This window comes from Pristiophorus japonicus, chromosome 21, assembly GCF_044704955.1.
Source record: "Pristiophorus japonicus isolate sPriJap1 chromosome 21, sPriJap1.hap1, whole genome shotgun sequence".
NCBI classification, from domain to species: Eukaryota; Metazoa; Chordata; class Chondrichthyes; family Pristiophoridae; genus Pristiophorus; species Pristiophorus japonicus.
In genome coordinates, this window is record NC_091997.1 from 42919249 (window position 1) to 42942000 (window position 22752).

The window sequence follows — 22752 nt, forward strand, 5'->3', positions numbered from 1 at the left end:
TATTGAGGATTACCCAGGCTGGAGTATGTTATATAGAAGTTAACAAATGGATTTACGTCTTATATAGAGGATAACACATAGTGAGGAGCATATTATTAATCTCTAACACAACAAAGGGTTAAGATGACATCGGATTCATGATCATCTGAATCATATGTTAAGACATTGAAATATACGAAGTTGTAAATTATTTAATGGAATGGATACAATGGGGGTTATTTTAACCCAACCCATCCAATGAGAAAGGGACAGGATTGGATTGGTTGCCCGTTTTGCGAGATCTAGCATCACTGGAGGGCAGGAGAGAGGGAGAGTGGGGAAGGAAATCCTGGACAAGCTTTGGGAGTCATGAGAACAGCAGGGATGTGCAACACACACTAAGATAAGATGATTTCTGATTATTTGGAAGGGGGTGTTATTAGAAACATTCATGAATTGTACTGTGAATGTGTCGGTTTGTAATACTGTGATTAGGTTCTAGGCGGGCCAACGGGATTTGGTCACCTCCTGGAGACTAGGCTGCACCAGAACATCACTGAGGAACATCCCAGAGCGATCCCGTCGAAAGCCATTGGGGCCATGGCTTCAGAGCAGCCTGAAGAACTGGTCCAGGGCCCCTCCTGACTTCAGGAAAGTCCCCTATTGGCCAGATTTGCAGGGACCACCTCTCAAGCATAGCAACAAGGAGAGGCAACCAGGCCATCTCTGTGCAGGAAAAAAAACAATATCTTTTCTCCCCCCCCAAAAAAATCAAGATTTTTATAACTATGAGAGGTTATTTTCCAAATGCGTGCTGGGATTGGACAAATAAATCTTGGGCACTGCTCTCAGGATTTCTCAATAGGTAAGGCTCGGGAATCGATTGAGATATGTTTTTAAAATACGAAATGGATAAATACTTTCAACAATAAAGGGTATGTCCTGCAGGTTCCTTCCCTTTAAGAATTTATAGTACGCCAGTTCAAGTTGTTCACATAAGAATGGCAAGGCCTCTGAGAGGGTGCAGAAGAGATTTGCTGGAATGGTACCAGGGATGAGGGACTTTGGTTAGGTGGAGAGACTGGGGAAGCTGGGATTGTTCTCCTTCACTCAGAGAAAGTTAAAGGGAGATTCAATATGGATGTTCAAAATTATGAGTGGTATGATAGAGTAAACAAGGAGGAACTGTGTCCACTGGCAGGAGGGTCAGGAACCAGAGGACATGGATTTTTTGGAATGCACTGCCTGAAAGGGTGGTGGAAGTAAATTCAATAGTAATTTCAAAAGGGAATTGGATAAATACTTGAAGGGAAAAAAATTGCAGAGTTGCGGCGAAGGAGCTATGAAGTGGGAATAATTGGATTGTTCTTTCAAAGAGCGGGCAGAGGCACGATGGGCCGAATGGCCTCCTCCTGTGCATTACGATTGTATGGCATGATTGTATGGAGGATGCTGGGCAGCCACACGGTGACTGGTTGAGGAAGAATTGAAGGAGGAAACCTCTGGGACCTACTTCTCTCGGCTCGGATCCTCTTGACCTCCACTGTAGCCACGTTCAGCCGCTGCTCCGTATACTCCTGCCGGATGTCGTCTCGGGCTGCCAGCACTCTCAGGGGATTGCGTGAGCACTGCGTATTGCGTGGAGGTCGTACGGCTCGTTTGTGCTCCGCCACCACGGAGGTCAGTCTGCAAGAGCGAAGCCGAAATTGCAAGTCAGCACAGCGCCCAGCGAGGAACCGCCTTAAACCGCTCACCATGTACAGTGCCTGCTCAGCAATGGTTCCATTGGCCCTGAAACTGCGGCCGCTCTGGGAGCGCACGGTGCGCGCACGCGCCCGAAGAGGCCCCGCAAGTTCCGGCTTTAGGCGCGCAAAGCGCATGCGCCGAAATCCGACACCTGCGAACTGTCTTTTGACAGATCCAACGCATACGAAAGTAAAGGGCCTCGGTGGGCGGAGTTTTGGGCTATTTGCAGAACTCTTGCCCAGCGAAAGGCCTTCAAACTCTTACACCTGGTAAAAGCAGGCGTAAGGCCTTCCTTTACCAGTGTAAGAGTTTTAAAAGATAGAAAAATGAAATTTTATCACTAATTTTTATATTAAAAACCATGCCCATTGGTTTATTGTTTATTATTAACCCTAGTAGAACATTTTTTAAACATTGTGAAATAATTAAATTTGTTCCTAAAGCATTTAATGTAATTCAATTTCAATTAATTTTATATACCGTATATACTTGCGTATCCTACGATCTCACGTATCATGCGACCCCAAAACATGATTTTCGTCCCCAAAACATGATTTTATCATATATCTCATGTATCATGCGAGTCACTTTTTTGAGATACCAGATGCCACTAGGCTAGGCTTTCAAACAAGTTTAACAAGTACCCAACACGTAACAAGTACCCTAACACATAACAACGATCGAATACAGACCTTAACAACCGAATCATGAAACATCGAGTGGATTCTGTTGTGAAAGCTGTTCGCGAATCGAACACCGATATAGCAATCATTCCAGCTGGCTTGACTAGCGTCGTTCAGCCACAGCCTCTACTGTGTTTGCGGGTAAAAGAAGCATGGGCTGAGATAGATGGAGCCTCTAATAATGCAGCAAACTTCAGAGGGAGTTGTGGGTGGCGATCTCTAGACCACAGCAAAGATACAGTACAAGTGACAATAGAGGCTGCAATCCAGCCCAGGAGATACCTGCCGAGATTCAGCGTGGATACGGTCTGCTTAACAGCCTAACAGCCTAATCTTGGCCAGCACTTCACACCCGCAAATTTTGTATCTCGCGTATCATGCGACCCCCCAAATTTAGGTTACAATTTAGGTCTTCAAAAGTCGCATGAGACGCGAGTATATACGGTATGTACGGTGTTTTTTTTATTTACTGTGTTGTGTTTTGGTGTTTTTGGGGGTATTCTCATTGATAGTAATGGGAGCTTGTGCAAGTGGAACTCACTATTATTATCAATGAGAATATTACATTGTGATTGGTGGTCCAGGCCCATGTGATCCCAGGATGCGCTGACATTCCCGGGATGTGGGCTTCTGCACTGGGCTGCGCATCTAGGTCTCAGACAGGAAGTGTTCGTTCCTCCGAGTCCACCAGGCACATTCGGAAAAAACATTTCAGTTTCACAGATCCGCCCACGGGAAGCCTCCGACCGCAATTTTTTGGCCCATTATCTTTATCTTTCGTGCTTTGATCTGACTCAAGGGGGAAATCACTTTTCTTTTTGCATTTTGTACTTTGAATCCAACATCAGGCCAGCATTTTGCAGATGCAGCAACAAGCCAACTAAAATTATAAAAAAAGGCACTTTCATCTCACCTTTGAACTGGATCCTATCCTCGCTCCAGACCCCTGCTTCAAGGTGCAAGGTAGAGAGCCGGACTATAATGGGAGCCCAGCCTCTACTTTTATACCGAGACTGGCTCCCCATGAAATAAACCTGCTCTTTCATAAGAAGATAAGAAATGGGAGCAGGAGTAGGCCATTCAGCCCCTCGAGCTTGTAAGATCATGGCTAATCTACTACCTCAACTTCACCTTCTCGCACTATCTCTTGATTCCCTTAGGGGCTGAAATTGGCCCCCTCCACAAGCTCCATTACCGCCACTCCATCCGTTTCCTGGCCGCGACAGGCACGCGCCGATCCCTCACCGACCAACGGCGACCCCCTTTCTGACCCCCGTGCAGAATTGTCCCGCGGGAGCGGCAGTGCTGCCGGTTGGTGCCACTGACAGCTGTCCCCGGCGGGGAGCTGTGTGTGGCTGGGCGGAGCGTCCGCCCTTAAAGGGGAGGTCGCGCTGCCACGATCGCCATATTATTTTTTTATTGACAGTCGACATGTGAGGTCGGTCCGATAATTATGCCCCCGGGTTTGGCCGGGCCGCCAACAGGCAGCCTAGCACTCCTCTTGGGTGGCCCAGTGGGCCTAACTGAAAACTCTGCAGAGTTTGCAGCAGCCCTCCCCTTTAACTGAAGGGGAGGGATATTGTGACGTGTCAGCGCGGCGTTGGTGACCAGTCGGGGCGGTGACCCGCTGCAAAGCTCTCTGGGATAGAGAATTCTAAAGATTTGCAACCCTCTGAGTGAAGAAATTCCTCTTTGAGACTGTGTGAGGAAAAAAATTTCTGACATCAGTCCTAACTCCTTGCTCGCGTGAACCTGTATCCCTCTTGTCCTAGGTCATAAATTGATCTGAGGAGATGTCTTGGCATTACCGTTTCTACATTGTTTTTGTTATGTATGAGTAAAGAGTCTGACTGGATACTGTGAGCTCAAAGTAAAGTGTGACCTTAGTCTTTTATTGCAGGTCTCCAGGGTGCCTCTTCAGCCTGTGAGGCCTCCTTAAGTACCTGTGCTCCCAAGGGATTGTGGGATCCAGGGGATGAGCCCTCTGGTGGCTATACAAGGTATAAACAGGTTTATATATATAACAGTTTGCTTTCTTTTATACATCTGACCTCTTCAGCTTAGATGACTCCCGCGTATTCAGGGTTCCTTTTGAATTAAATCTAAAACTCAGAACAATTCCCCTCAAGTGAAACCGCTGAACTCTTACTTTGGCATGTTGGATTCAAAAATAACATCAAAACTCTCCGCGATTTCCACCGCACTGGAGGTCAGAATGATGGGCGTGCTTTTATAGAATTTACTGAAGGTATCATCGTCATCTGGCCTCATCACTTCCTTCACTGTTTGTCCCGTCACTGTGATTGTCATCTCCTGGTGGCTTGTGGCTGGGTAAAGATAGCACAAAGTTAGGTCCATCACACCAACGCTAGCAATCTAGAAGACTAGATTTTATTCCCTATTAAATTACATAACCACTGAACCATGAAAGATAGACTTGTATTTATATAGCGCCTTTCACGACCTCAGGACGTTCCAAAACGCTTCACAGCCAATGAAGTACTTTCAAAGTGTAGTCGCTGTTGTAATGTAACAGGGCAGTTAAGTTGTGCACAATAAGGTCCCACAAACAGTAATGAGATAAATACCATGATAAGCTGATCTGGTGTTGTTGGCTGAGGGATCATTGTTGGCCAGGAAATCTCCAGCATCTACAGTACTTTGCTATTTGTGCAGCAGGAGAACTCCCCCTGCTCTTCTTTGAATAGTGCCATGGGATCTTTTACGCCCTTCTGAGAAGGCAGTCAGGCCTCGGTTTAACGTCTCATCCAAAAGACGGCGTCCGGCAGTCAGTGCTGCATCATCACAGGAAATTTGTTGAGGTAAAGAAGGTGAAGTGTCACTTGCAAGTTGCCCTGGTGGCTCAGCTGGTGGATGGCTGAGCTACACAAAACAGGAATGTCCCAGGCTACGTCCCTGGTCTGTGTTCAGTTTACTGATTTAAGCCAGGGTGGTAGTTGAGGTGCCTCAGCACCCCTGCATTACCGAGAGGAAAATCAGCTGGGATTACCATTCCTCGATACCTGTTCAGTAATCGCTGATGCAAAGCACCTGTGTAGATAGTATCAGAGCGCGGGATTGGCTATTATGCCACCATGGTCAAATACCCTCCTACACAAACGGAAATTTTACCAGCGGCATTACTTTCATTTGATGTTCGCCCATTTAAAATATGTAGGCTAATGTTGCCCGAAGTAGCACTGATTGGAAAATCTGGGCTTCAGTGAAGTGTGGCCACTTGGCCGACATACCAGAGGGCTATTGGTGTCTGTGCAACAGCATCTAACAGGAGTCTTATGATGAACTTGGCCAATGTTTTACCATGATATTTTTGTGTTCAAATCCTTCCATGGCCTCGCCCCTTCCTATTACTATAACCTCCTCTAGCCCTATAATCCTCTGGGACCTCTGCGCTCCTCCAATTCTGGCCTCTTGAGCATCCCTGATTTCCATTGGCACACTACTGGCAGCTGTGCCTTCAGCTGCCTGGGCCCTAAATTCTGGAACTCTCTCCCTAAACATCTCCGCCTCTCCACCTCGCCTCCTTTAAGACACTCCTTAAAACCTACCTCTTTGATCAAGCTTTTGGTCATCTTATGTCACTTGGTGCTAAATTTTATGTGATAACTCTGCTGTGAAGCACCTTTGGAAGTTTTACTACGTTAAAGGTGCTATATTAATGGAAGTTGTCACGGCAGATGTTTTATTTCTACTTCTTCTGAACCCCTTCCTTCTTTGCACATTTACAAGCTTCCAGAAGAGAGTATTTTTGTTGAGAGTGCGAGACGAGTAACAGTAGAATAACAAACATCGATCCAATAACTCCGTGCAGATTATTAATGAAGTCTCCACTGCAGTGAAGTGAAAGACTATAATGCACACAGAGTGCAGGGAAATTAGGAATAATTTGCTCTACATCCTACAAAGAAGTAAAACTTGCAGTCTGACTCCAATCATCACTCACAATCCTTTAATTAGCATATATATGTCAACATGGTTTGAATGGGATCCAGAAAGTAAAAACAGTTAAGAGAGACGTACTTAAATAGAGCTTTAACATATCAAAATATCTCAAACACTCCACACAGCAAATTATTTCTAGGGTGTGGTGACTGCTGTTTTGTTGGCAAACCGAACAGTTAAGCCGCAATTAATATTGGGCCTTTGGATAAGGAGCCTCTACCTACAGCAGCGTATAGTTCAGTGTGTATTCACTGACACTGGCTGAAAGTACAACAAATCCATTGCAACTGAATGAAGGGCTCATATTCAAACCCAACCAAGGATAGCTTTACCAGGCATTCCAATACATAAGACCGGGTCGTAATGTATTTGCTTCACGGGTTCTTTGCTTAAGAATTCATAGCAACACATTGCTATTAAGAACTAGTTGGTTTATTAACAAAGGTTTAACAATCACACTACACATTACCAGTTCATCCACTAGGCTAGAAACTGCATACCTCATCGTGGATGACCTAAACCCAACTGACTGGGGTTTTATTGAGTTTTGTGAACATCACGTGACTGGGTTGGCCACTCACAATGCAACAGCTCTACAACTATTTTAGCAGAACATTAAATCAAGTGCCCTCTTTTGGCAAGGGCACTAGAACCCACAAATTTCCAAATAAACTTTTACGGTGAACTTAAACCAATCAATTTAAAATTTGGCTGCCGGGGGTGATGACACACTCCAGTCCCTCTGATGCCCACATCTTGCGGAAGGCCGCGAGCGTACCAGTGGACACCGCGTGCTCCATCTCCTGGTACGAATGTAGCCGCGGAAGAGAGGCAGGCAGTCGGGCTGAACGACCCCCTCGACCGTCCGCTGCCTGGACCTGTTAATGGACACCGTGGCCAGGCAACAGCTCTACAAACCTGTGAGCATACTCACAGGTGCGTACATTACAGGGTCTTAGCCAATCGTTCCTCCACCTTGTCAATGACAATGGAAAGTTCTGTGTGACTGTTGGAGCCCAAGGCAACGATTCTAGACAGAGGTACCTAAAACACTACCACAAGACATAATTGAAGTGTAATAGTGAACACTGTGATACCATACTAGAGGGTGGAGAGTAGCTCAGATCCCGAGTTCAGCGCAGGTGGTTGTCCATTCATTAGATATTTTGCTTCCCTGAGGGGCTGCAGACGGAGCAACAGCTTAAGTATGAAGGTGGGTCTGAGCCTTACCTTTAGCGCGCAATTTATTGAGGAAAGTCTCCAGGTTATCCAACGTACTATCACTCTCCAGGGGAACGTCAGGCCGACTTGTAATCTCTGAAACAAAGATCGGAGGGTTTGCAATAGCCAAGGTGTTATGTATGCAACCCTATGTAACCAGTATCATACCACCACCAGAGGGCATACCTGTTGGAGTCCCAAGGGATCCCAGCATCCCTTAGGAGCACTGTATATAAGCAGGTCTCCCATGCTGTACCAACACCCTGGAGTCTGAATTAAGGAACTATGGTCATACTTACTCACATCCACAGTACTCAGTTACATTACTTTATTATGAACATAACACAAGGGATCATTAGAAAGAAGAACTGTGCCACAACATGGAGCACTACTACATTTCCAGAATCTTCTAATGAAATAAAGTTGTATTTTAATTCAAGTGTATTACTGTGCGCCTCGACAGCCGATTATCACCCGAGGGAAACATTGTGATGGACATTTTCACAGATACTGTTTGCAATTGGAGTGTTGTTTTTTGGAGGTTTGTATAAAAATGGAATGTTTTAATTAGTAAGTAATGTTACATCTTTACATTTTTTTTAATGTATAAGTCTTTTGCCCCAACCTTATAACCTGAGGTATATATAGCTTGTCCTCGTCAAGTGAATTAAAACAATAAGTAGGAAAGGCTATATTTATAAAGCTGCACACAGAAATTTAATGTGAGGACATACAGAACAAACTCGAAGAGCACTGTTCAGAACATGTATTATATAATAGTTATATTTCAGTGCTCCTTTGTGTAATTGCTCCTCCAAACGTTGTTCCCTTGTTCCTCCTAAGCTCCAAACACACCATCCTACAAGTTCTCCTCTCCACCCCCCCCACATTTATCCTATGAAATCAAGGCTTATCATACTATCACACTCAGGACACCGCTGGGGTTAAATTGTTTTGCATAGCCCCCATTTTTCAGGCGCTACATGGCCTGCTAAGGCCCCAAAATGGCGGGCAGGAAGTAGGCGCACACTTGAGTAATGAAGTATGGGGAGGAGACGTCCAAAACTGGAAGCACCCGAATTTAATACCATGGTACTGTGGGACTCCTCACTAATGTTTCTTGACATTTGTTTTTGGGGTCCACAGGCCCTTTAAGGGGTTGCACGGCCCAGTTGTAGTGTGGTCCCGGGCTGCCCAGAGCCGGCAGCTTACAGGAAACATTGCTCCTCACCTACCTCCGTCTTCTGACAGTCTATCGGCCTGTAAAATACAAGCCTGGCATCTTCTAATGGCTAGTTCTTGGTTTCCCAGATCTTAGTCTTCGCTTTTCAATCTGGCTGCTGTCCTGCAAATCTAGAACTCTCTCTACCCCATCCCCCAAAATAAAATGTTCTCAATTCAAAAGTTCAAAACTGGAATTGCTAGATTTTTGTGATGTAAGGATATAGAGGGATATGCCCAAGGCTGAGTAAATGGAGTCAAGATGCAGATCAACCATGATCTCACTTGTAATGTATTTGCTTCATGGGTTCTTTGTTTAAGAATTCATAGCAACACATTGCTATTAAGAACTAGTTGGTTTATTAGCAAAGACCAGGCTCACAACCACCTGCCTCATCGTGGATCCCCCGAACCCAACTGGCTGGAGTTTTATTGAGTCTTGTGAACATCACGTGACTGGCTAAGCCACTCCCAACTCACCTGTGAGCATACTCACAGGTGCATATATTACATCACTGAATGGCAGAACAGACTCGAGGGGCTGAATGGCCTACTGCTGTCCTGCACTTTGGGCTTTGGCTCTTCCTCAAGGCATTTCAATGATTAAAAAAAAGATTGGTTATTAATCCATTAGTCAGGATATTGGAGGCTGTTCAGAGAAGGTTCACTAGGTTGATTCTGGAGATGAGGGGGTTGACCTATGAAAATAGGTAGAGTAGGCAGGGCCTATACACATTGGAGTTCAGAAGAATAAGAATGAAACATATAAGGCAATGAGCAGGCTCAACAAGATGGATGCAGAGAGAATATTTCCACTCATACGGGAAACTAAAGCTAGGGGACTAGGGGCTAAAACCTCCACTTTTGCGGTTTCCAGCATGGGCATTAAAAAAGGGTTTTCAGATCTTCTTGCCCATTCTCAAAGCACCTAGCCTCCACTTTTGAAAATGGGCGGTACCACGAGCGATATGAAATGGGCGGTAGCGTTACATTTTTTTGACCTTCTGCCGTAAAGTGTGGCCGTTCTTAGCAATGGCACGGCAACGTTCAATTCCCGTGATTCTGGAGGTCAAGAGTCATCATGACATGCGCAGAAGAGGAGACAGAGAGAGAGGGAGCTCCGAGGGACTGAAGGCGTGGCTGGGTGTGGTGTGGCTGCTTTGGGAGGAAGGAGGGAGACTTTAGAGCTTCACAGCAAGTAGGCAAACAAAAGGTAGCTGTTACCAGCCACATATTTGCCCAAACTTGGCCTATAATGGAGAGAGAGGAGGAGGCATCACAGCACGCTGTGGAGACTGATGCTGGAGAGAGCAGTGAGTTGGGAGAAGAACACATTAGAGGGCGCAAAAGAATCAGGAGGTTCTCGGACAAGGCAAATGCTTCCCTCTTGCAGGAGGTCGAGTCACGCTGGGGTGATTTGACACAGGGAGGGCGTGGGAAGCCCACTCCAAAGGCATACCAGAAGATATGGACCGAGAGAGCAGAGTGGTCTCGTCGGCGACCAACGAGATGCGTGAGGGCAATCAATGCCGCAAACGATGGAACGACCTTGTGGGATCTGCAAGAGTATTACATTGATTTACATGTACTTATGTATTTATATAATTTGATTTGTAACAGTCATGAGTGACTATCATCAGTTGTGAGGTCTTTCACTTTTACCGGGAATGTTTTACTCAAAGCCTGCGGTCACGGTGCACGTCTTCAGGTAAAGAAGGATTATTTTCATAAAAATCATGATTACATCTGTCGGTTATGTGTTGTCTGTGACAGTACCTAGCAATGATATCACGCAATGATCTCATGCCATGTCGTCCTGTCACTTTTTACAGAAGAAGTTATCGATGATGAGGTCCGAGCAGAGGCGAATGGGTGGCGGGGGGGCTACCAGTCCCCAGCGACATCACTGACATGGAGGAGCGTGTGCTCACACTCCTGGGGAAGCACCCCTGGACAGCCACGTACGCATCTGCAGACCCTGAAGTGATGTTACGTGAGTAAAGCTTACACCATTGCATAATGTAAAGTCAATAGATGCCACAACCACTCACATCTGAACAATCAAAACTGATAGATGATTTCTAAAATTGTCATAGAAATAATAATGGCCTAATGAAAATAATTGGAATGCAAATGTGTTGATGGTCATGAAATGTAATGTATGCGACGATTTTGAGAGCGGTGGTGCTTTCGTCGTGCATATGCTGGACTCACCTTGTGACCCTAGCACCCCCTTCTCCTCTAATAACCTCATCTGTGTTTTTCAGCTCAGCCAGCAGCGCGTCCCAAGGCAAGACCATAGAGGCCAGAAGGTTGGGGTGCGGGGCAGGAGTCGACGGGCAATCCTACATCTGGTGCGGAGGAGCTCTGATTCTCGCCCGTTAATCCGCTGGGTCTGTTCTTCATGGATGAGAGTGCGGATTTTGAGGAACCTGCATCACCACGCTCCAGAAGCCATTCCACCCCAAGGCCATCTAACAGTCCTCCGGTCATTCCCGCCTCCACTCTAGAGATACCGGCCCCAAGCACCTCACCACAGGGCACCCCATTTGTCCCCAGGACGGCGGCGACCCTGCGGCGGTCCCGTGGACGCGGCAGGTCTGTTCCACGAGCGCCACATGAGAGCGGAGAGATGGTACAGCTGTCCAGGAGGACTGTAGACATTGGTGACCAGCTCATCGAAGCATTGGGGGGGCATATCCCCACAGCTGGCCACCATGACTGAGCCCATTCCACGGATGGCGGAGGCCCTGGATGCGATAGCCAGGAACACTGCTGCCACAGGCCTCCCAGTGTTCCCCGAGCGCGGCACTCCACCCCTAGGTTCCGCACCACCACTGCAAACGACAGATCAGAGCAAGGACCAAGATCCTGCTTCTGCATCAGAGAATGTTGCCCCCTTGGCACCCCCCGCTCCCGTACCTGTGCAACCACCACTTCTGCCGTCATCCCCCCCAATGAGGCACCGCCTGAGGAGCTCCTTGGCCAGGCGCCGTAGAGCGAGGACGGGAAGGGGTAGAGGTGGGGGGAAGGGGAGGGGGGGAAGGAAAGTGAGGTGCATGTCCGCAGGTGATGGCTGTGTTATATCTCCATCTGGGTGTATGCAATTTGTTGCAATGTATGGGGGCTGGGGACCATGCTCCTGCTTTGCCTTTGCATTCTGTGTTGGTGGACATGTTGAACATGTGATTGATGTCAATGGTGGAAAAAGTGGGGTGTGGGCGGGGGTTGGGTGTTATTGCCTGTGATACATATGATTTCAGACCAATGTTGGTATAAAATTTTTGTTATTGAACGTCACCTTGTTGCTCATTGTCTCAGATAGCTGCACCGTTACACACTGGTGATTCCTTAACATGAAAGGGTTAAATACAACTGAACATCAATCAATGTAAACTTTAACTGGCACCAAGGTGATGGGCACCATTGATGTCTGAGCTGCACACACACAGCAGTGTGTCTGCGTTGTCACTCACATCAATGTTCTTTCAGACAAATCATTCAGATATCAGCTCCTCACGTAAGAGTGGGATTTAAAAAATGTCAGTCACACCGCTGGCGTTCGTTCAGAACAGTGCCACTTTTTGTGGGCGGTTTTTTGGGTGAGCGATATTGTGGCCGATATGCGTGCGAGGTGGGGAAAGTGATGGTGGGCGATCTCCTGGGTGTTAGTTTCGCCAAATGTGCTCTTTGCGACAAAAAATGGTGGGCGGGCAGTATTATTGAATTTCGGCGTTAATTCCGTGCGGAAAGTAACGCTGGGCGATATTATGGCCGTTGATTTCGCCCATTCTGATGATTCCGCCCCAAAAAAGTGAGCGGGTGGTAATATTTTTTCCCGACATTAAGCACATGGGGAAAGTAACGCTCGGCGATAAGTTTTCTAAAAATGCCCGTCAGTTTCCATTTTGTGCCAAAATGGGCGATATATGGACGTTATATGTCATTTCAGCGGTAAAACGGGCATTAAGTGGGCATTAAGCATGCAAAAAAATTGGAGGTTCTAGCCCATAGTCTCAGAATAAGGGTCCACCCATTTAAAACTGAGATGAGGAGGAATTTCTTCTCTCAGAGGGTTGTAAATCTATGGAACTCTCTGCCCCAGAGAGCTGTGGAGGCTGGGTCATTGAATAGATTTAAGGCGGAGATAGACTGATTTTTGAGCGATAAGGGAACAAAAGGTTTTGGGGAGCAGGTAGGGAAATGGAACTGAGTCCATGATCAGATCAGCCATGAATGGCGGAGCAGGCTCGAGGGGCCAAATGGCCTACTCCTGCTCCTATTTCCTATGTTCTTATGTTAGTACATAAATCACACATGGGTTTTCTGATGCGTAAACACCAGCTATGGCACATAAAAGGGGGCCAAAACAGAATAAAACTTTTTTTCCCCCCACCGCCACCTCCTCCCATTATAACACAGCTAAAAACAACAAATACACGTCATGATTTCATGGTTTTATGGGAGCCGAACTCGTTGGATGCACATATGGGTGCTTGGGCAAAATGTCCACATGACTTCCTGAATCCCTAATTAAGCGTTCCCTCCAGGCCAAGCTCGGCACCGGGAGAAGAAATCCCTAAAATGAACCCTTTTAATCTCTTCTGGATGATGCTTCGAAACTGGCTGAGCTTGAGGCTCGTGGCTTTGTGACATTATCTGTAACCCCGCAGTACCATTCCTGCCCTGTAAACACTCAGGCCACCTCTCGCCCTCGGTGTAACTGGAGCTGCAGCTTTTATTCAATCGAAGGCCGATGCCCATATTTTCCAAAGAAGGATCATTAAAAAGCACCCAGGCGGAGAGGGAGGGAGGGAGGGAGAACTCCGGAGTTCTTGTGATGTTATTTTTGGCTGCCAGTAGAACCTTGACAGAATTTGTTGAACTCGCTATATATAACATTTCAGGACAGCTATAATTCATGAAGGATAATAAAAATATTTCATATATCTCGGTATACCATTTTCTCCACAAAAATATTAAATCAAAACGATAGTTATTGACTTTCTTTGATGTGGGACTGGCAAAGATTCCTCCACTGGTACTAATTATTCTGGGTCACATGCTACACATAGCAACACTATATGGCCTAATTAGCTGCACATAATCTTGGACCCTATTGTGTCCTGAACAGTATTTTAACAGTTAACATCTGTTCTCTAGCTGTGTCTGAATGTGTCTGAGAACTTCTGAATTGATTTCATCACAGCCATCACATCACAGGAAGTGACATCTGGTGACTAAGCAAGTGGCATGCCACAGGAAATGATGTGATTAGGAGTAATCAAACAATTAACACAATACAGAAAATGAGTGATTAAACAGCCAGCAAACTGCAGGAAATAATGCCACTGTATTGCCTCACCACTCTGTTATAATATTTATGAATATTGTTGGAACTGGTGTTAATGTAAAGCCTCTGTTTAAAAAAGGGGGCAGACAAAAGGCAGGTAACTATAGGCCGGTTAGTTTAACATCTGTAGTGGGGAAAATGCTTGAAGCTATCATTAAGGAAGAAATAGCGGGACATCTAGATAGGAATAGTGCAATCAAGTAGACGCAACATGGATTCATGAAGGGGAAATCATGTGTAACTAATTTATTGAAATTCTTTGAGGATATAACGAGCATGGTGGATAGAGGTGTACCGATGGATGTGGTGTATTTAGATTTCCAAAAGGCATTCGATAAGGTGCCACACAAAAGGTTACTGCAGAAGATAAAGGTACGCGGAGTCAGAGGAAATGTATTAGCATGGATCGAGAATTGGCTGGCTAACAGAAAGCAGAGAGTCGGGATAAATGGGTCCTTTTCGGGTTGGAAGTCAGTGGTTAGTGGTGTGCCACACTGATCACACTGGGACCACAACTGTTTACAATATACATAGATGACCTGGAAGAGGGGACAGAGTGTAGTGTAACAAAATTTGAAGATGGCACAAAGATTAGTGGGGAAGCGGGTTGTGTAGAGGACACAGAGAGGCTGCAAAGAGATTTAGATAGGTTAAGCGAATGGGCTAAGGTTTGGCAGATGGAATACAAGGTCGGAAAGTGTAAGGTCATCCACCTTGGGGAAAAAAACAGTAAAAGGGAATATTATTTGAATGGGGAGAAATTACAACATGCTGCGGTGCAGAGGGATCTGGGGGTCCTTGTGCATGAAACTCTTTTGGAGTTTACCTGAAAAAACATAAACATTAAACCGTGCCACCTGCCCTGGATGACACACCAGACATTTACAAGGCCCTTTTTTTTCTTTTTTGTGTTTTTTTTTTGTGTTTTTCTTTTTTTTTTCTTTTTTTTTGGGCACTAAAATCAAATTCTTTCCTCCAGTGCCCCCTATAAAAGGGGAGGGGGACACTAAAAGCACCGGCAATTAAAACAAATTAAACTTTAAAACATAAAATCAAATTAAAATTTGGTTGCCGGGCGTGACGATGCACTCCAGTCCCTCCGGTGCCCACCTCTCGCGGAAGGCCACGAGCGTACCGGTGGACACCGCGTGCTCCATCTCCAAGGACACCCTGGCGAGGATGTACGCGCGGAAGAGAGGCAGGCACTCAGGTTGAACGACCCCCTCGACCGCCCGCTGCCTGGACCGGCTGATGGCACCCATGGCCATGCCCAGGAGCAGTCCTGCGAGGAGGCCCTCGGACCTACCCGCTCCCCTCCGCACAGGGTGCCCAAAGATCAGGAGAGTGGGACTGAAGTGCAGCCAGAATTTCAGGAGCAGCCCCTTTAAATAATAAAACAGGGGCTGCAACCTCGTGCATTCCATAAAAACATGGAACACGGACTCTTCCAGACCGCAGAAATTGCAGGCGGCCTGGGAGTCCGTGAACCGGCTTAAAAATTTGTTGCACGGCACTGCTCCGTGCACCACCCTTCAGGCCAAGTCCCCGATGAATAGTGGGAGGACTCCCGCATAGAGTGCCCTCCATCGGGGACCCCTGCCTCCTCCGGACGACAAGATGGTACGCCATGGCGTGCCCGGACGGCCGGCGAGGATGGCAAAGTTGAGAGTGTGCAGGAGCAGCCCGTACAGGAAACCCCTCCGCGCGGAACTGAAAGGCACGGAGGGGATTTCCTCGAGGCGGCTCAAGTTGTGAGGCGCCGGCTCCCGAGGGAGGTTTCGGGGTTTGGCGCCGATGAGGAATTCCGTCCGGACGGCGGTCAGTTCGGACGGGATCTCCCCACGTGCTTGAGCCTCCTCGATGCACCTAACAGAGTCAGGGCCCAAAGCTGTTTTTAGCGACTCGATGGCTTCGGCCGCGCGGCAGACGTTGGCTGAATTTAGGCGCCGCGCCAGCGTACCTGGCGCCATCCAGCCCGCTCCTCCGCCATCGAGCAGGTCCCTGACCCTGGTCACCTCACCAGCCACAGCCCTCTCTTCCGACCGCCACATAAAACCTCGGTCGTGGAGGTACGGATTCCCAAGCAGCGGCTCCTGCAGGACAGCCGCCACTCCAGCCGGCGGAGAGCTGCGCTTGGTGGAGACTTTGTTCCAGACCCTGATGAGTTCCTTGTAAAAGACAGGCAGCTCCTGGAGGGCGGTCCTGACACCCCCCAAGTTCACAAACAGGAGCTGCGTGTCGTAATTGAGGTCACGCTGCTGCGGAAGAAATACGTCGCGAGAGCACACCACCTAGGAGGGGGCTCGACGTAAAGGTATCTCTGCAAGGTCTGAAGACGGAAAGTCGCGAGCTGGGCGCTGACGCACACCAACGACTGACTGCCTTCCTCAAGCGGGAGACTCAAAACCGCGGCAGAGACCCAGTGCTTCCTGTTGTTCCAGAAGAAGTCCACCAGCTTCTTCTGTATCTTGGCGACAAACGCAGGGGGAGGGGTCAAAGTGACCAGCCGGTACCACAACATTGTGGCCACCAGCTGGTTTATGACTCGCGCTCGACCCCTGTAGGACAGCACTCGGAGCAGTCCTGTCCAGCACCCTAGGCAAGCGGCGACCTTGGCCTCCAGCTCCTGCCAGTTCGCCGGCCAGGCTTCCTCTTCGGGGCTAAGGTAGACTCCCAGATAGAGGAGATGGGTCGTGCTCCAGGCAAAAGGCCTGAGCTCCTCCGGCAGGGAGTCCACCCGCCACTGACCCACCAGGAGTCCGGAACATTTCTCCCAGTTGATCCTGGCGGAGCATGCGGCCGAGTAAATCTCCTGGCACTCACGCATCCTCCGCAGGTCAGCGGGATCCTCTACCGCGAGGAGCACGTCATCGGCGTAAGCCGAGAGGACGACCCTTGCAGAGCCAGTCCCGTCAACCTCGTCCGCAGGAGGCGCAGGAAAGGCTCCACGCAGATGGCATATAACTGGCTGGACATGGGGCATCCCTGGCGCACCCCTCTCCCAAAATGAAGGGGCGCCGTCAAGGACCCGTTAACCTTAATCAGACACTCCGCGGCGGCGTACAAAAGTCGGATCCGGGCGACGAAATGCGTCCCGAACCCGAAAGCGCGCAGAGTTCTGAGCATAGTCGTGATCCACCCTGTCGAACGCCTTCTCTTGGTCGAGAGATAGGAAGGCGACCGACAGACCAGCCTCCTGGGAACAATGGATGAGGTCCCGGACCAGATGGATGTTATCGTGGATTGTCCGGCCCGGGACCGTGTAGGACTGGTCGGGGTGGATCATGTGGTCCAGCATGGTGCCAAGGCGAGCAGACATCGCCCTGGCGAAGATTTTGTAGTCCGTGCTGAGGAGGGAGACCGGGCGCCAGTTCTTAAGGAGGCGGAGATCGCCCTTCTTAGGCAGCAGGACGATGACTGCCCTGCGCCAAGAGAGGGGCATATCCCCGGTCGTCAGACTTTCCCCCAGGACCCGCGCGTAGTCGCTCCCCAGGACGTCCCAGAACGCCCTGTGGAACTCCACGGTTAGCCCGTCCAGCCCCGGGGATTTTCCCCTCGAGAGCACCGGTCAGCTTCGCCAGGCTTAGCGGAGCTTCCAAATTTTCACCTTCCTCCGGGCTGACTTTCGGCAGGTCCTCCCACAAAACTCTACGCGCTTCCTCGCTGGACGGATCCGGAGAGAACAGAGCCCCGTAATATTCACGACCCTGTTGTTGACGCCCACCGGATCCGAGACGAGAGAGCCGTCGTCAGCCAGCAGCGTCAAGAGCTGCTTACGGACACTCTGCCTTTTTTCCAGCAAGTAGAAGAAGGGGGAGCCGCGGTCCAGATCCCGCAGGAACCGGATCCACGACCTCACGAACGCGCCTCGGGACCCGACGAGCTGCAGGTCCTTCAGCGCGGCCTTCTTAGCTTCGTACACCGTCCGCAGGGCCGGGTCCTCGACGACTTGACCGAGACGGGATTCCAGGTCGAGCACCTCTTTTTCTAGGCGCCCGACTCCGGCCGCCCGCCTCTTGGTCGACCCCTCGCGTACTCTTGACAGAAGACGCGGACGTGAGCCTTGCCCACGTCCCACGATAGCCTCAAGGAGGGGAAGCCCCCCTGCTTCCTTCTCCAGTCGGCCCAGAATCGACGGAACGAGTCCTGGAACCGCACGTCCTCCAGCAGCCGGTTGTTAAAGTGCCAGTACCCGGACCCCGTCCTCGCGCGGAGCGAAGCGAGCTCCGCCCACACCAGGTGGTGGTCCGAACACGGCACCGGCCGCATGGAGGCCGCCGGGACGCAGGAAACGTACGCCCGAGACACGTAAAGGCGGTCGACTCTGGACCATCCTACTCCAGGCCTCACCCAAGTAAAGGCGCTGGAGTCGGGGTGAAGATTTCGCCAGACGTCCACCAAGTTGAAGGACCCGACCAGGTCCCTCAACTTCTCCATCGCCGTCATGCTCTGCGGGGCACCGGAGCGGTCCCTCGCCTCGAGGGTGCAGTTAAAATCCCCCCCGAGGACAATGCAGTCGCCGATGTCGACGGAGCCAAAAAGAGCGGACATTTCTTCGAAGAAGCGCGCCTGCTGCGGGCCGGGCTGAGGGGCGTACACGTTCACGAGATGGAGCGGCACGTCCCCCAGGCGAACCGTTACATGCAGCAAGCGGCCTGGCACGGGCTCCTCGACCCCCAAGATCTCCGGCTGAAAATGCGGGCCCAGCAAGATGGCCACCCCACTAGAAGTGGCGGTGAGGTGGCTCATGCGGACCTCTCCTTGCCATTCCAGGAGCCACGTGGCTTCGTCTCCCGGAACGGTGTGGGTTTCTTGCAGGAAGCACACCATATATTTCCCCTCCCGCAGGAGTGAAAAATTGTCAAATCTACGACGTGCCCCTCTGCCGCCGTTGATGTTGAGGCTGGCTATGGTTATCTTCATGACAAAAGCATAGTGCAACCTCTACCTTAATCTATTGCGGGGGAGGGAGCGGAGTCTTTTGTTGACCTCCACTCCTTCAGCAGCCCAGCGAGGAACTTTTTGAGCCGGCGCAGCTCAAGGCCTTGCGCCCTTGATAAGGGCCCGCCCGTGGCCATGGTTTTAGCGGCGACGCAGACGGAAGCGATGAGCAGCCCCGGCTCGGACCATCTTTCCCGGGCCAGATGGGCTCGGTTGCGGCGACCCTGGCTCTCGACCAAAAAGTCCCGGAGATCCTCTAAGGGAATGAGGGGGGACTCAGCGGCGGGCATGAGGAGATCCACCGCCTCACTGGCGATGGACTCGAGATCTTCACCCGCGTCCTCCACCGAGTCCCTGTCCTCCTCCGGGAGGTCGCCGCTAGCAGCCGGCCCGTCGACCGCATGAGGTACGGCAAACGGCCCGGCCGCTCCATCCGGCCCTGGCTCTGCCCCGATCCCACCCCCAGGATCGTCGGCAGAGGAGTCCCCACTGGGCTCTTTTAGAATTGGTGCTGGGTCGGGAAGCGACAGCGGAAGGGGTTCCTCCTCCACCCCAGGAACCGGGGAACAAGGAGAGACCCGGCCATAGAAAATCCCCAGGCCCTCCAAGCGCTCCAGCTCCAAAGTAGGGGGCGAGGGTGGGTGTTCCTCCCCCTCCCCGCCGCCACCCCCCGGCCCAGCGTGTACAGATTCATTAAAAGTGTTAATACTTTGTATTTCTGCCGAGTCGAGCAAATCCCGGGGGAAGTTGGATATTGGCTGGGCGGGCTCAGGTTCGGCCTTTTCGGCCCCACCCGCCTCAGTCCCCAGGACGCTCGATCCGGCAGCTACACATTCTTCCACTGGCCCCACGCCCCCCACGACAGGCAGATCTTCCACGCCTCGACTGCCTCACCCTCCCCGGGGACAGATTCCTCGTGCCTACGGCGCAGTTTGGGGGCGCCAGTGGGGGATGCGGGACACGCGGCAGGCACCGACTCCTCCGCGGAGGGATGTTGTTCCCCCCCCCGCCTCATTGGAGCGGCGCCTCCTTTTTTTCCTGGGGGGGCACGGAGACAGGGATACACCCGTGTCTGCCGAGGTCTCCCGCTCCACTCCCCCCTTTTTCTTATCTTGCCCGCGCCCGAACCCCTCTGCGGTATTAGTCAAGGGCTCGGGCACGGGCTCAGGGCACCCCGCGCTCGCCGGTGACGGGGTTGGGCCGAGCGCGGTGAACAGCTTGTCTGGCGCACTAAGGGGACCCGCCTCTAGGTGTTTCGCCTTCTTCCGCGCCTTCTTTCCGGCCGGACGCTCTCCCTCCCCCCCGCCGGAGGCCGTGAAAACAAAGGCCCCCGACGATGCCCGCGCACCCACAGCTCCCGGCACGCGGACGCTACTAGGGGGAGGGGTGGCGGCGGCGCCAGCCTTGTCCGCCCTCGGTGGTTTGGCGGCTTGGGAGGCGGGGCAGTTCTTGCGAACGTGCCCCACCTCCCTGCAGGCATGGCACCGCACGCCGTCCGACGTCCAAAAGACGCGGTAGGCAGTCCCCTCGTGCACCACATTAAAATTGCCCTCCGTCGTCTCCTCCCGCGCCAGCCGGACAAAGAGCTGGCGGCGGAAGGAGAACACATGGCGCAGGCTGTTCTCCCTGACACCGAGCGGTATGGGGTTGATCCCCGACCTTACCTCCCCCAGTTGGTGTAGGTGAGGGAGGAGGAGCTCAGCGGGAACAAAGGGCGGAACGTTTGATAGAATGACCCTCTGCGCGGTGGCCTCGAGAGGGTCCACCGGCAGGAACGCCCCGCCCACCGTGAGCCCCTTTTCAATGGCCAGGGACACTGCCCGCTCCGACCCCAGGAAGAACATGGCCTTCCCAGACATCTTGGAGGCTGCGACAATGGCCGAGGGGCCGACTACCCCAGCCATCGCCCGCACGCACTCCTCAATGCTCATTGTGGGGTGAGTGTAGCTCTTGACCCCGTGTTTCGTAGTTATAAGTCTGAATGGTGGCAGGGCAGCAGGTGGCGCAGGAGGTGCCGTGGATGTGGATGCCGCCTGCGCATAAGTCCTAGCTGGCCCTGCCACCGGCGTAGATGGGGTCGCCATCACGGGGTCCCTTTAAGGGCTACACCCACCCCAAAGTCACAGGCCTTAATGTTCTTTAAATGGCCTCGTTTAATAGACTGAGCAGAGGAGCTCTTAACGAGGCACACCTCTCTCCTAGTTGACAATTGGGGAGGGGCCTTGCTCCCTCTGCTCAGTTGTCTTAATTGTTTTATATTTTTCCAATCAATTTGGGAGGAAAAGGGCTCTCAGAGAGAGAGGGGAGAGACAGAGAGTAACAGAGAAAGAGAGAGGGGGGTGGGAAGGGGGGAAACTGCGAGGGCAGGTCTCCCCTCGCAGCTGTGGGTGGGTGCAATCCCCAGATGGCAAACAAAAATAGTCTTTGGGGTGGTCTTCGGGTGAGGGGAGAAGATGTCTTCACCTGGTGCAGCTGGAGCCACACAGGCACACACTCCCAATGATGTTAATTAGGGTGGATTAATTGTTTCTTCAGCCTGGTAGCTCCAGCTATCCCAGGCTAGGCAATGGGGGAGGGGTGCTTCAAAGGTGTGTGGGGCCTAGTTGTAAGCAAGACCCCCACACACACTTCCACACACACACACCCCCCGCGATGTTCCGGCCCCCGACTGGTCTTCTTTCCTCCCCCCACCGATACAGCAAAGTCTTTTAGGGACTGCACCAATACACCCACCTGTAGAATGGTAGAGTCTCCCTCCTTCCACACTGGATGTTGTTGGTCTTTCCCCCTCTCTCCAAATCTTTGTAGAAATGGTGAAGTTGTTCAAGTTTTCTGCTTTTTCCTCCTCTCCCTCTGGGTGAAAGTTGGTGGTGAAGCCCCTTCCTTCCTTCTCTTCCTGGGCTGATTCACAGGCCCAGCCAGGAGCAAAAGCAGCAGCTCCTTCTCTCACTGCTCACAGCTCCAACTGTTTAGGCCACGCCTCCACTGCTCCACAATTGGCCCAGGTGCAACAGGTAATCAGGAAGGCGAATGGAATGTTGGCCTTCATTGTGAGAGGGATGGAGTACAAAAGCAGGGAGGTCCTGCTGCAACTGTACAGGGTATTGGTGAGGCTGCACCTGGAGTACTGCATGCAGTTTTGGTCACCTTACTTAAGGAAGGATATACTAGCTTTGGAAGGGGTACAGAGACGATTCACTAGGCTGATTCCGGAGATGAGGGGGTTACCTTATGATGATAGATTGAGTAGACTGGGTCTTTACTTGTTGGAGTTCAGAAGGATGAGGGGTGATCTTATAGAAACATTTAAAATAATGAAGGGGATAGACAGGATAGAGGCAGACAGGTTGTTTCCACTGGTCGGGGAGACTAGAACTAGGGGGCACAGCCTCAAAATACGGGGGAACCAATTTAAAACCGAGTTGAGAAGGAATTTCTTCTCCCAGAGGGTTGTGAATCTGTGGAATTCTCTGCCCAAGGAAGCAGTTGAGGCTAGCTCATTGAATATATTCAAATCACAGATAGATAGATTTTTAACCAATAAGGTAATTAAGGGTTACGGGGAGCGGTCGGGTAAGTGGAGCTGAGTCCACGGCCAGATCAGCCATGATCTTATTGAATGGCGGAGCAGGCTCGAGGGGCTAG

General features: G+C 50.7%; 1 protein-coding gene across 15 annotated transcripts in view; it reads right to left on the reverse strand.

Annotated features, from left to right (window-relative positions):
* LOC139233972 (supervillin-like) overlaps positions 1–22752 on the reverse strand; it is a 236529-nt gene that overhangs the window by 46124 nt on the left and 167653 nt on the right. For all 15 annotated transcript variants that reach the window (XM_070864696.1, XM_070864701.1, XM_070864699.1 and 12 more), the window contains 3 exons: positions 7602–7688; positions 4558–4735; positions 1493–1665 (listed from right to left, as the gene is read on the reverse strand). In XM_070864696.1, the coding sequence (XP_070720797.1) occupies positions 1493–1665; positions 4558–4735; positions 7602–7688 (438 nt within the window). The remainder of the gene's footprint in view (positions 1–1492; positions 1666–4557; positions 4736–7601; positions 7689–22752) is intronic.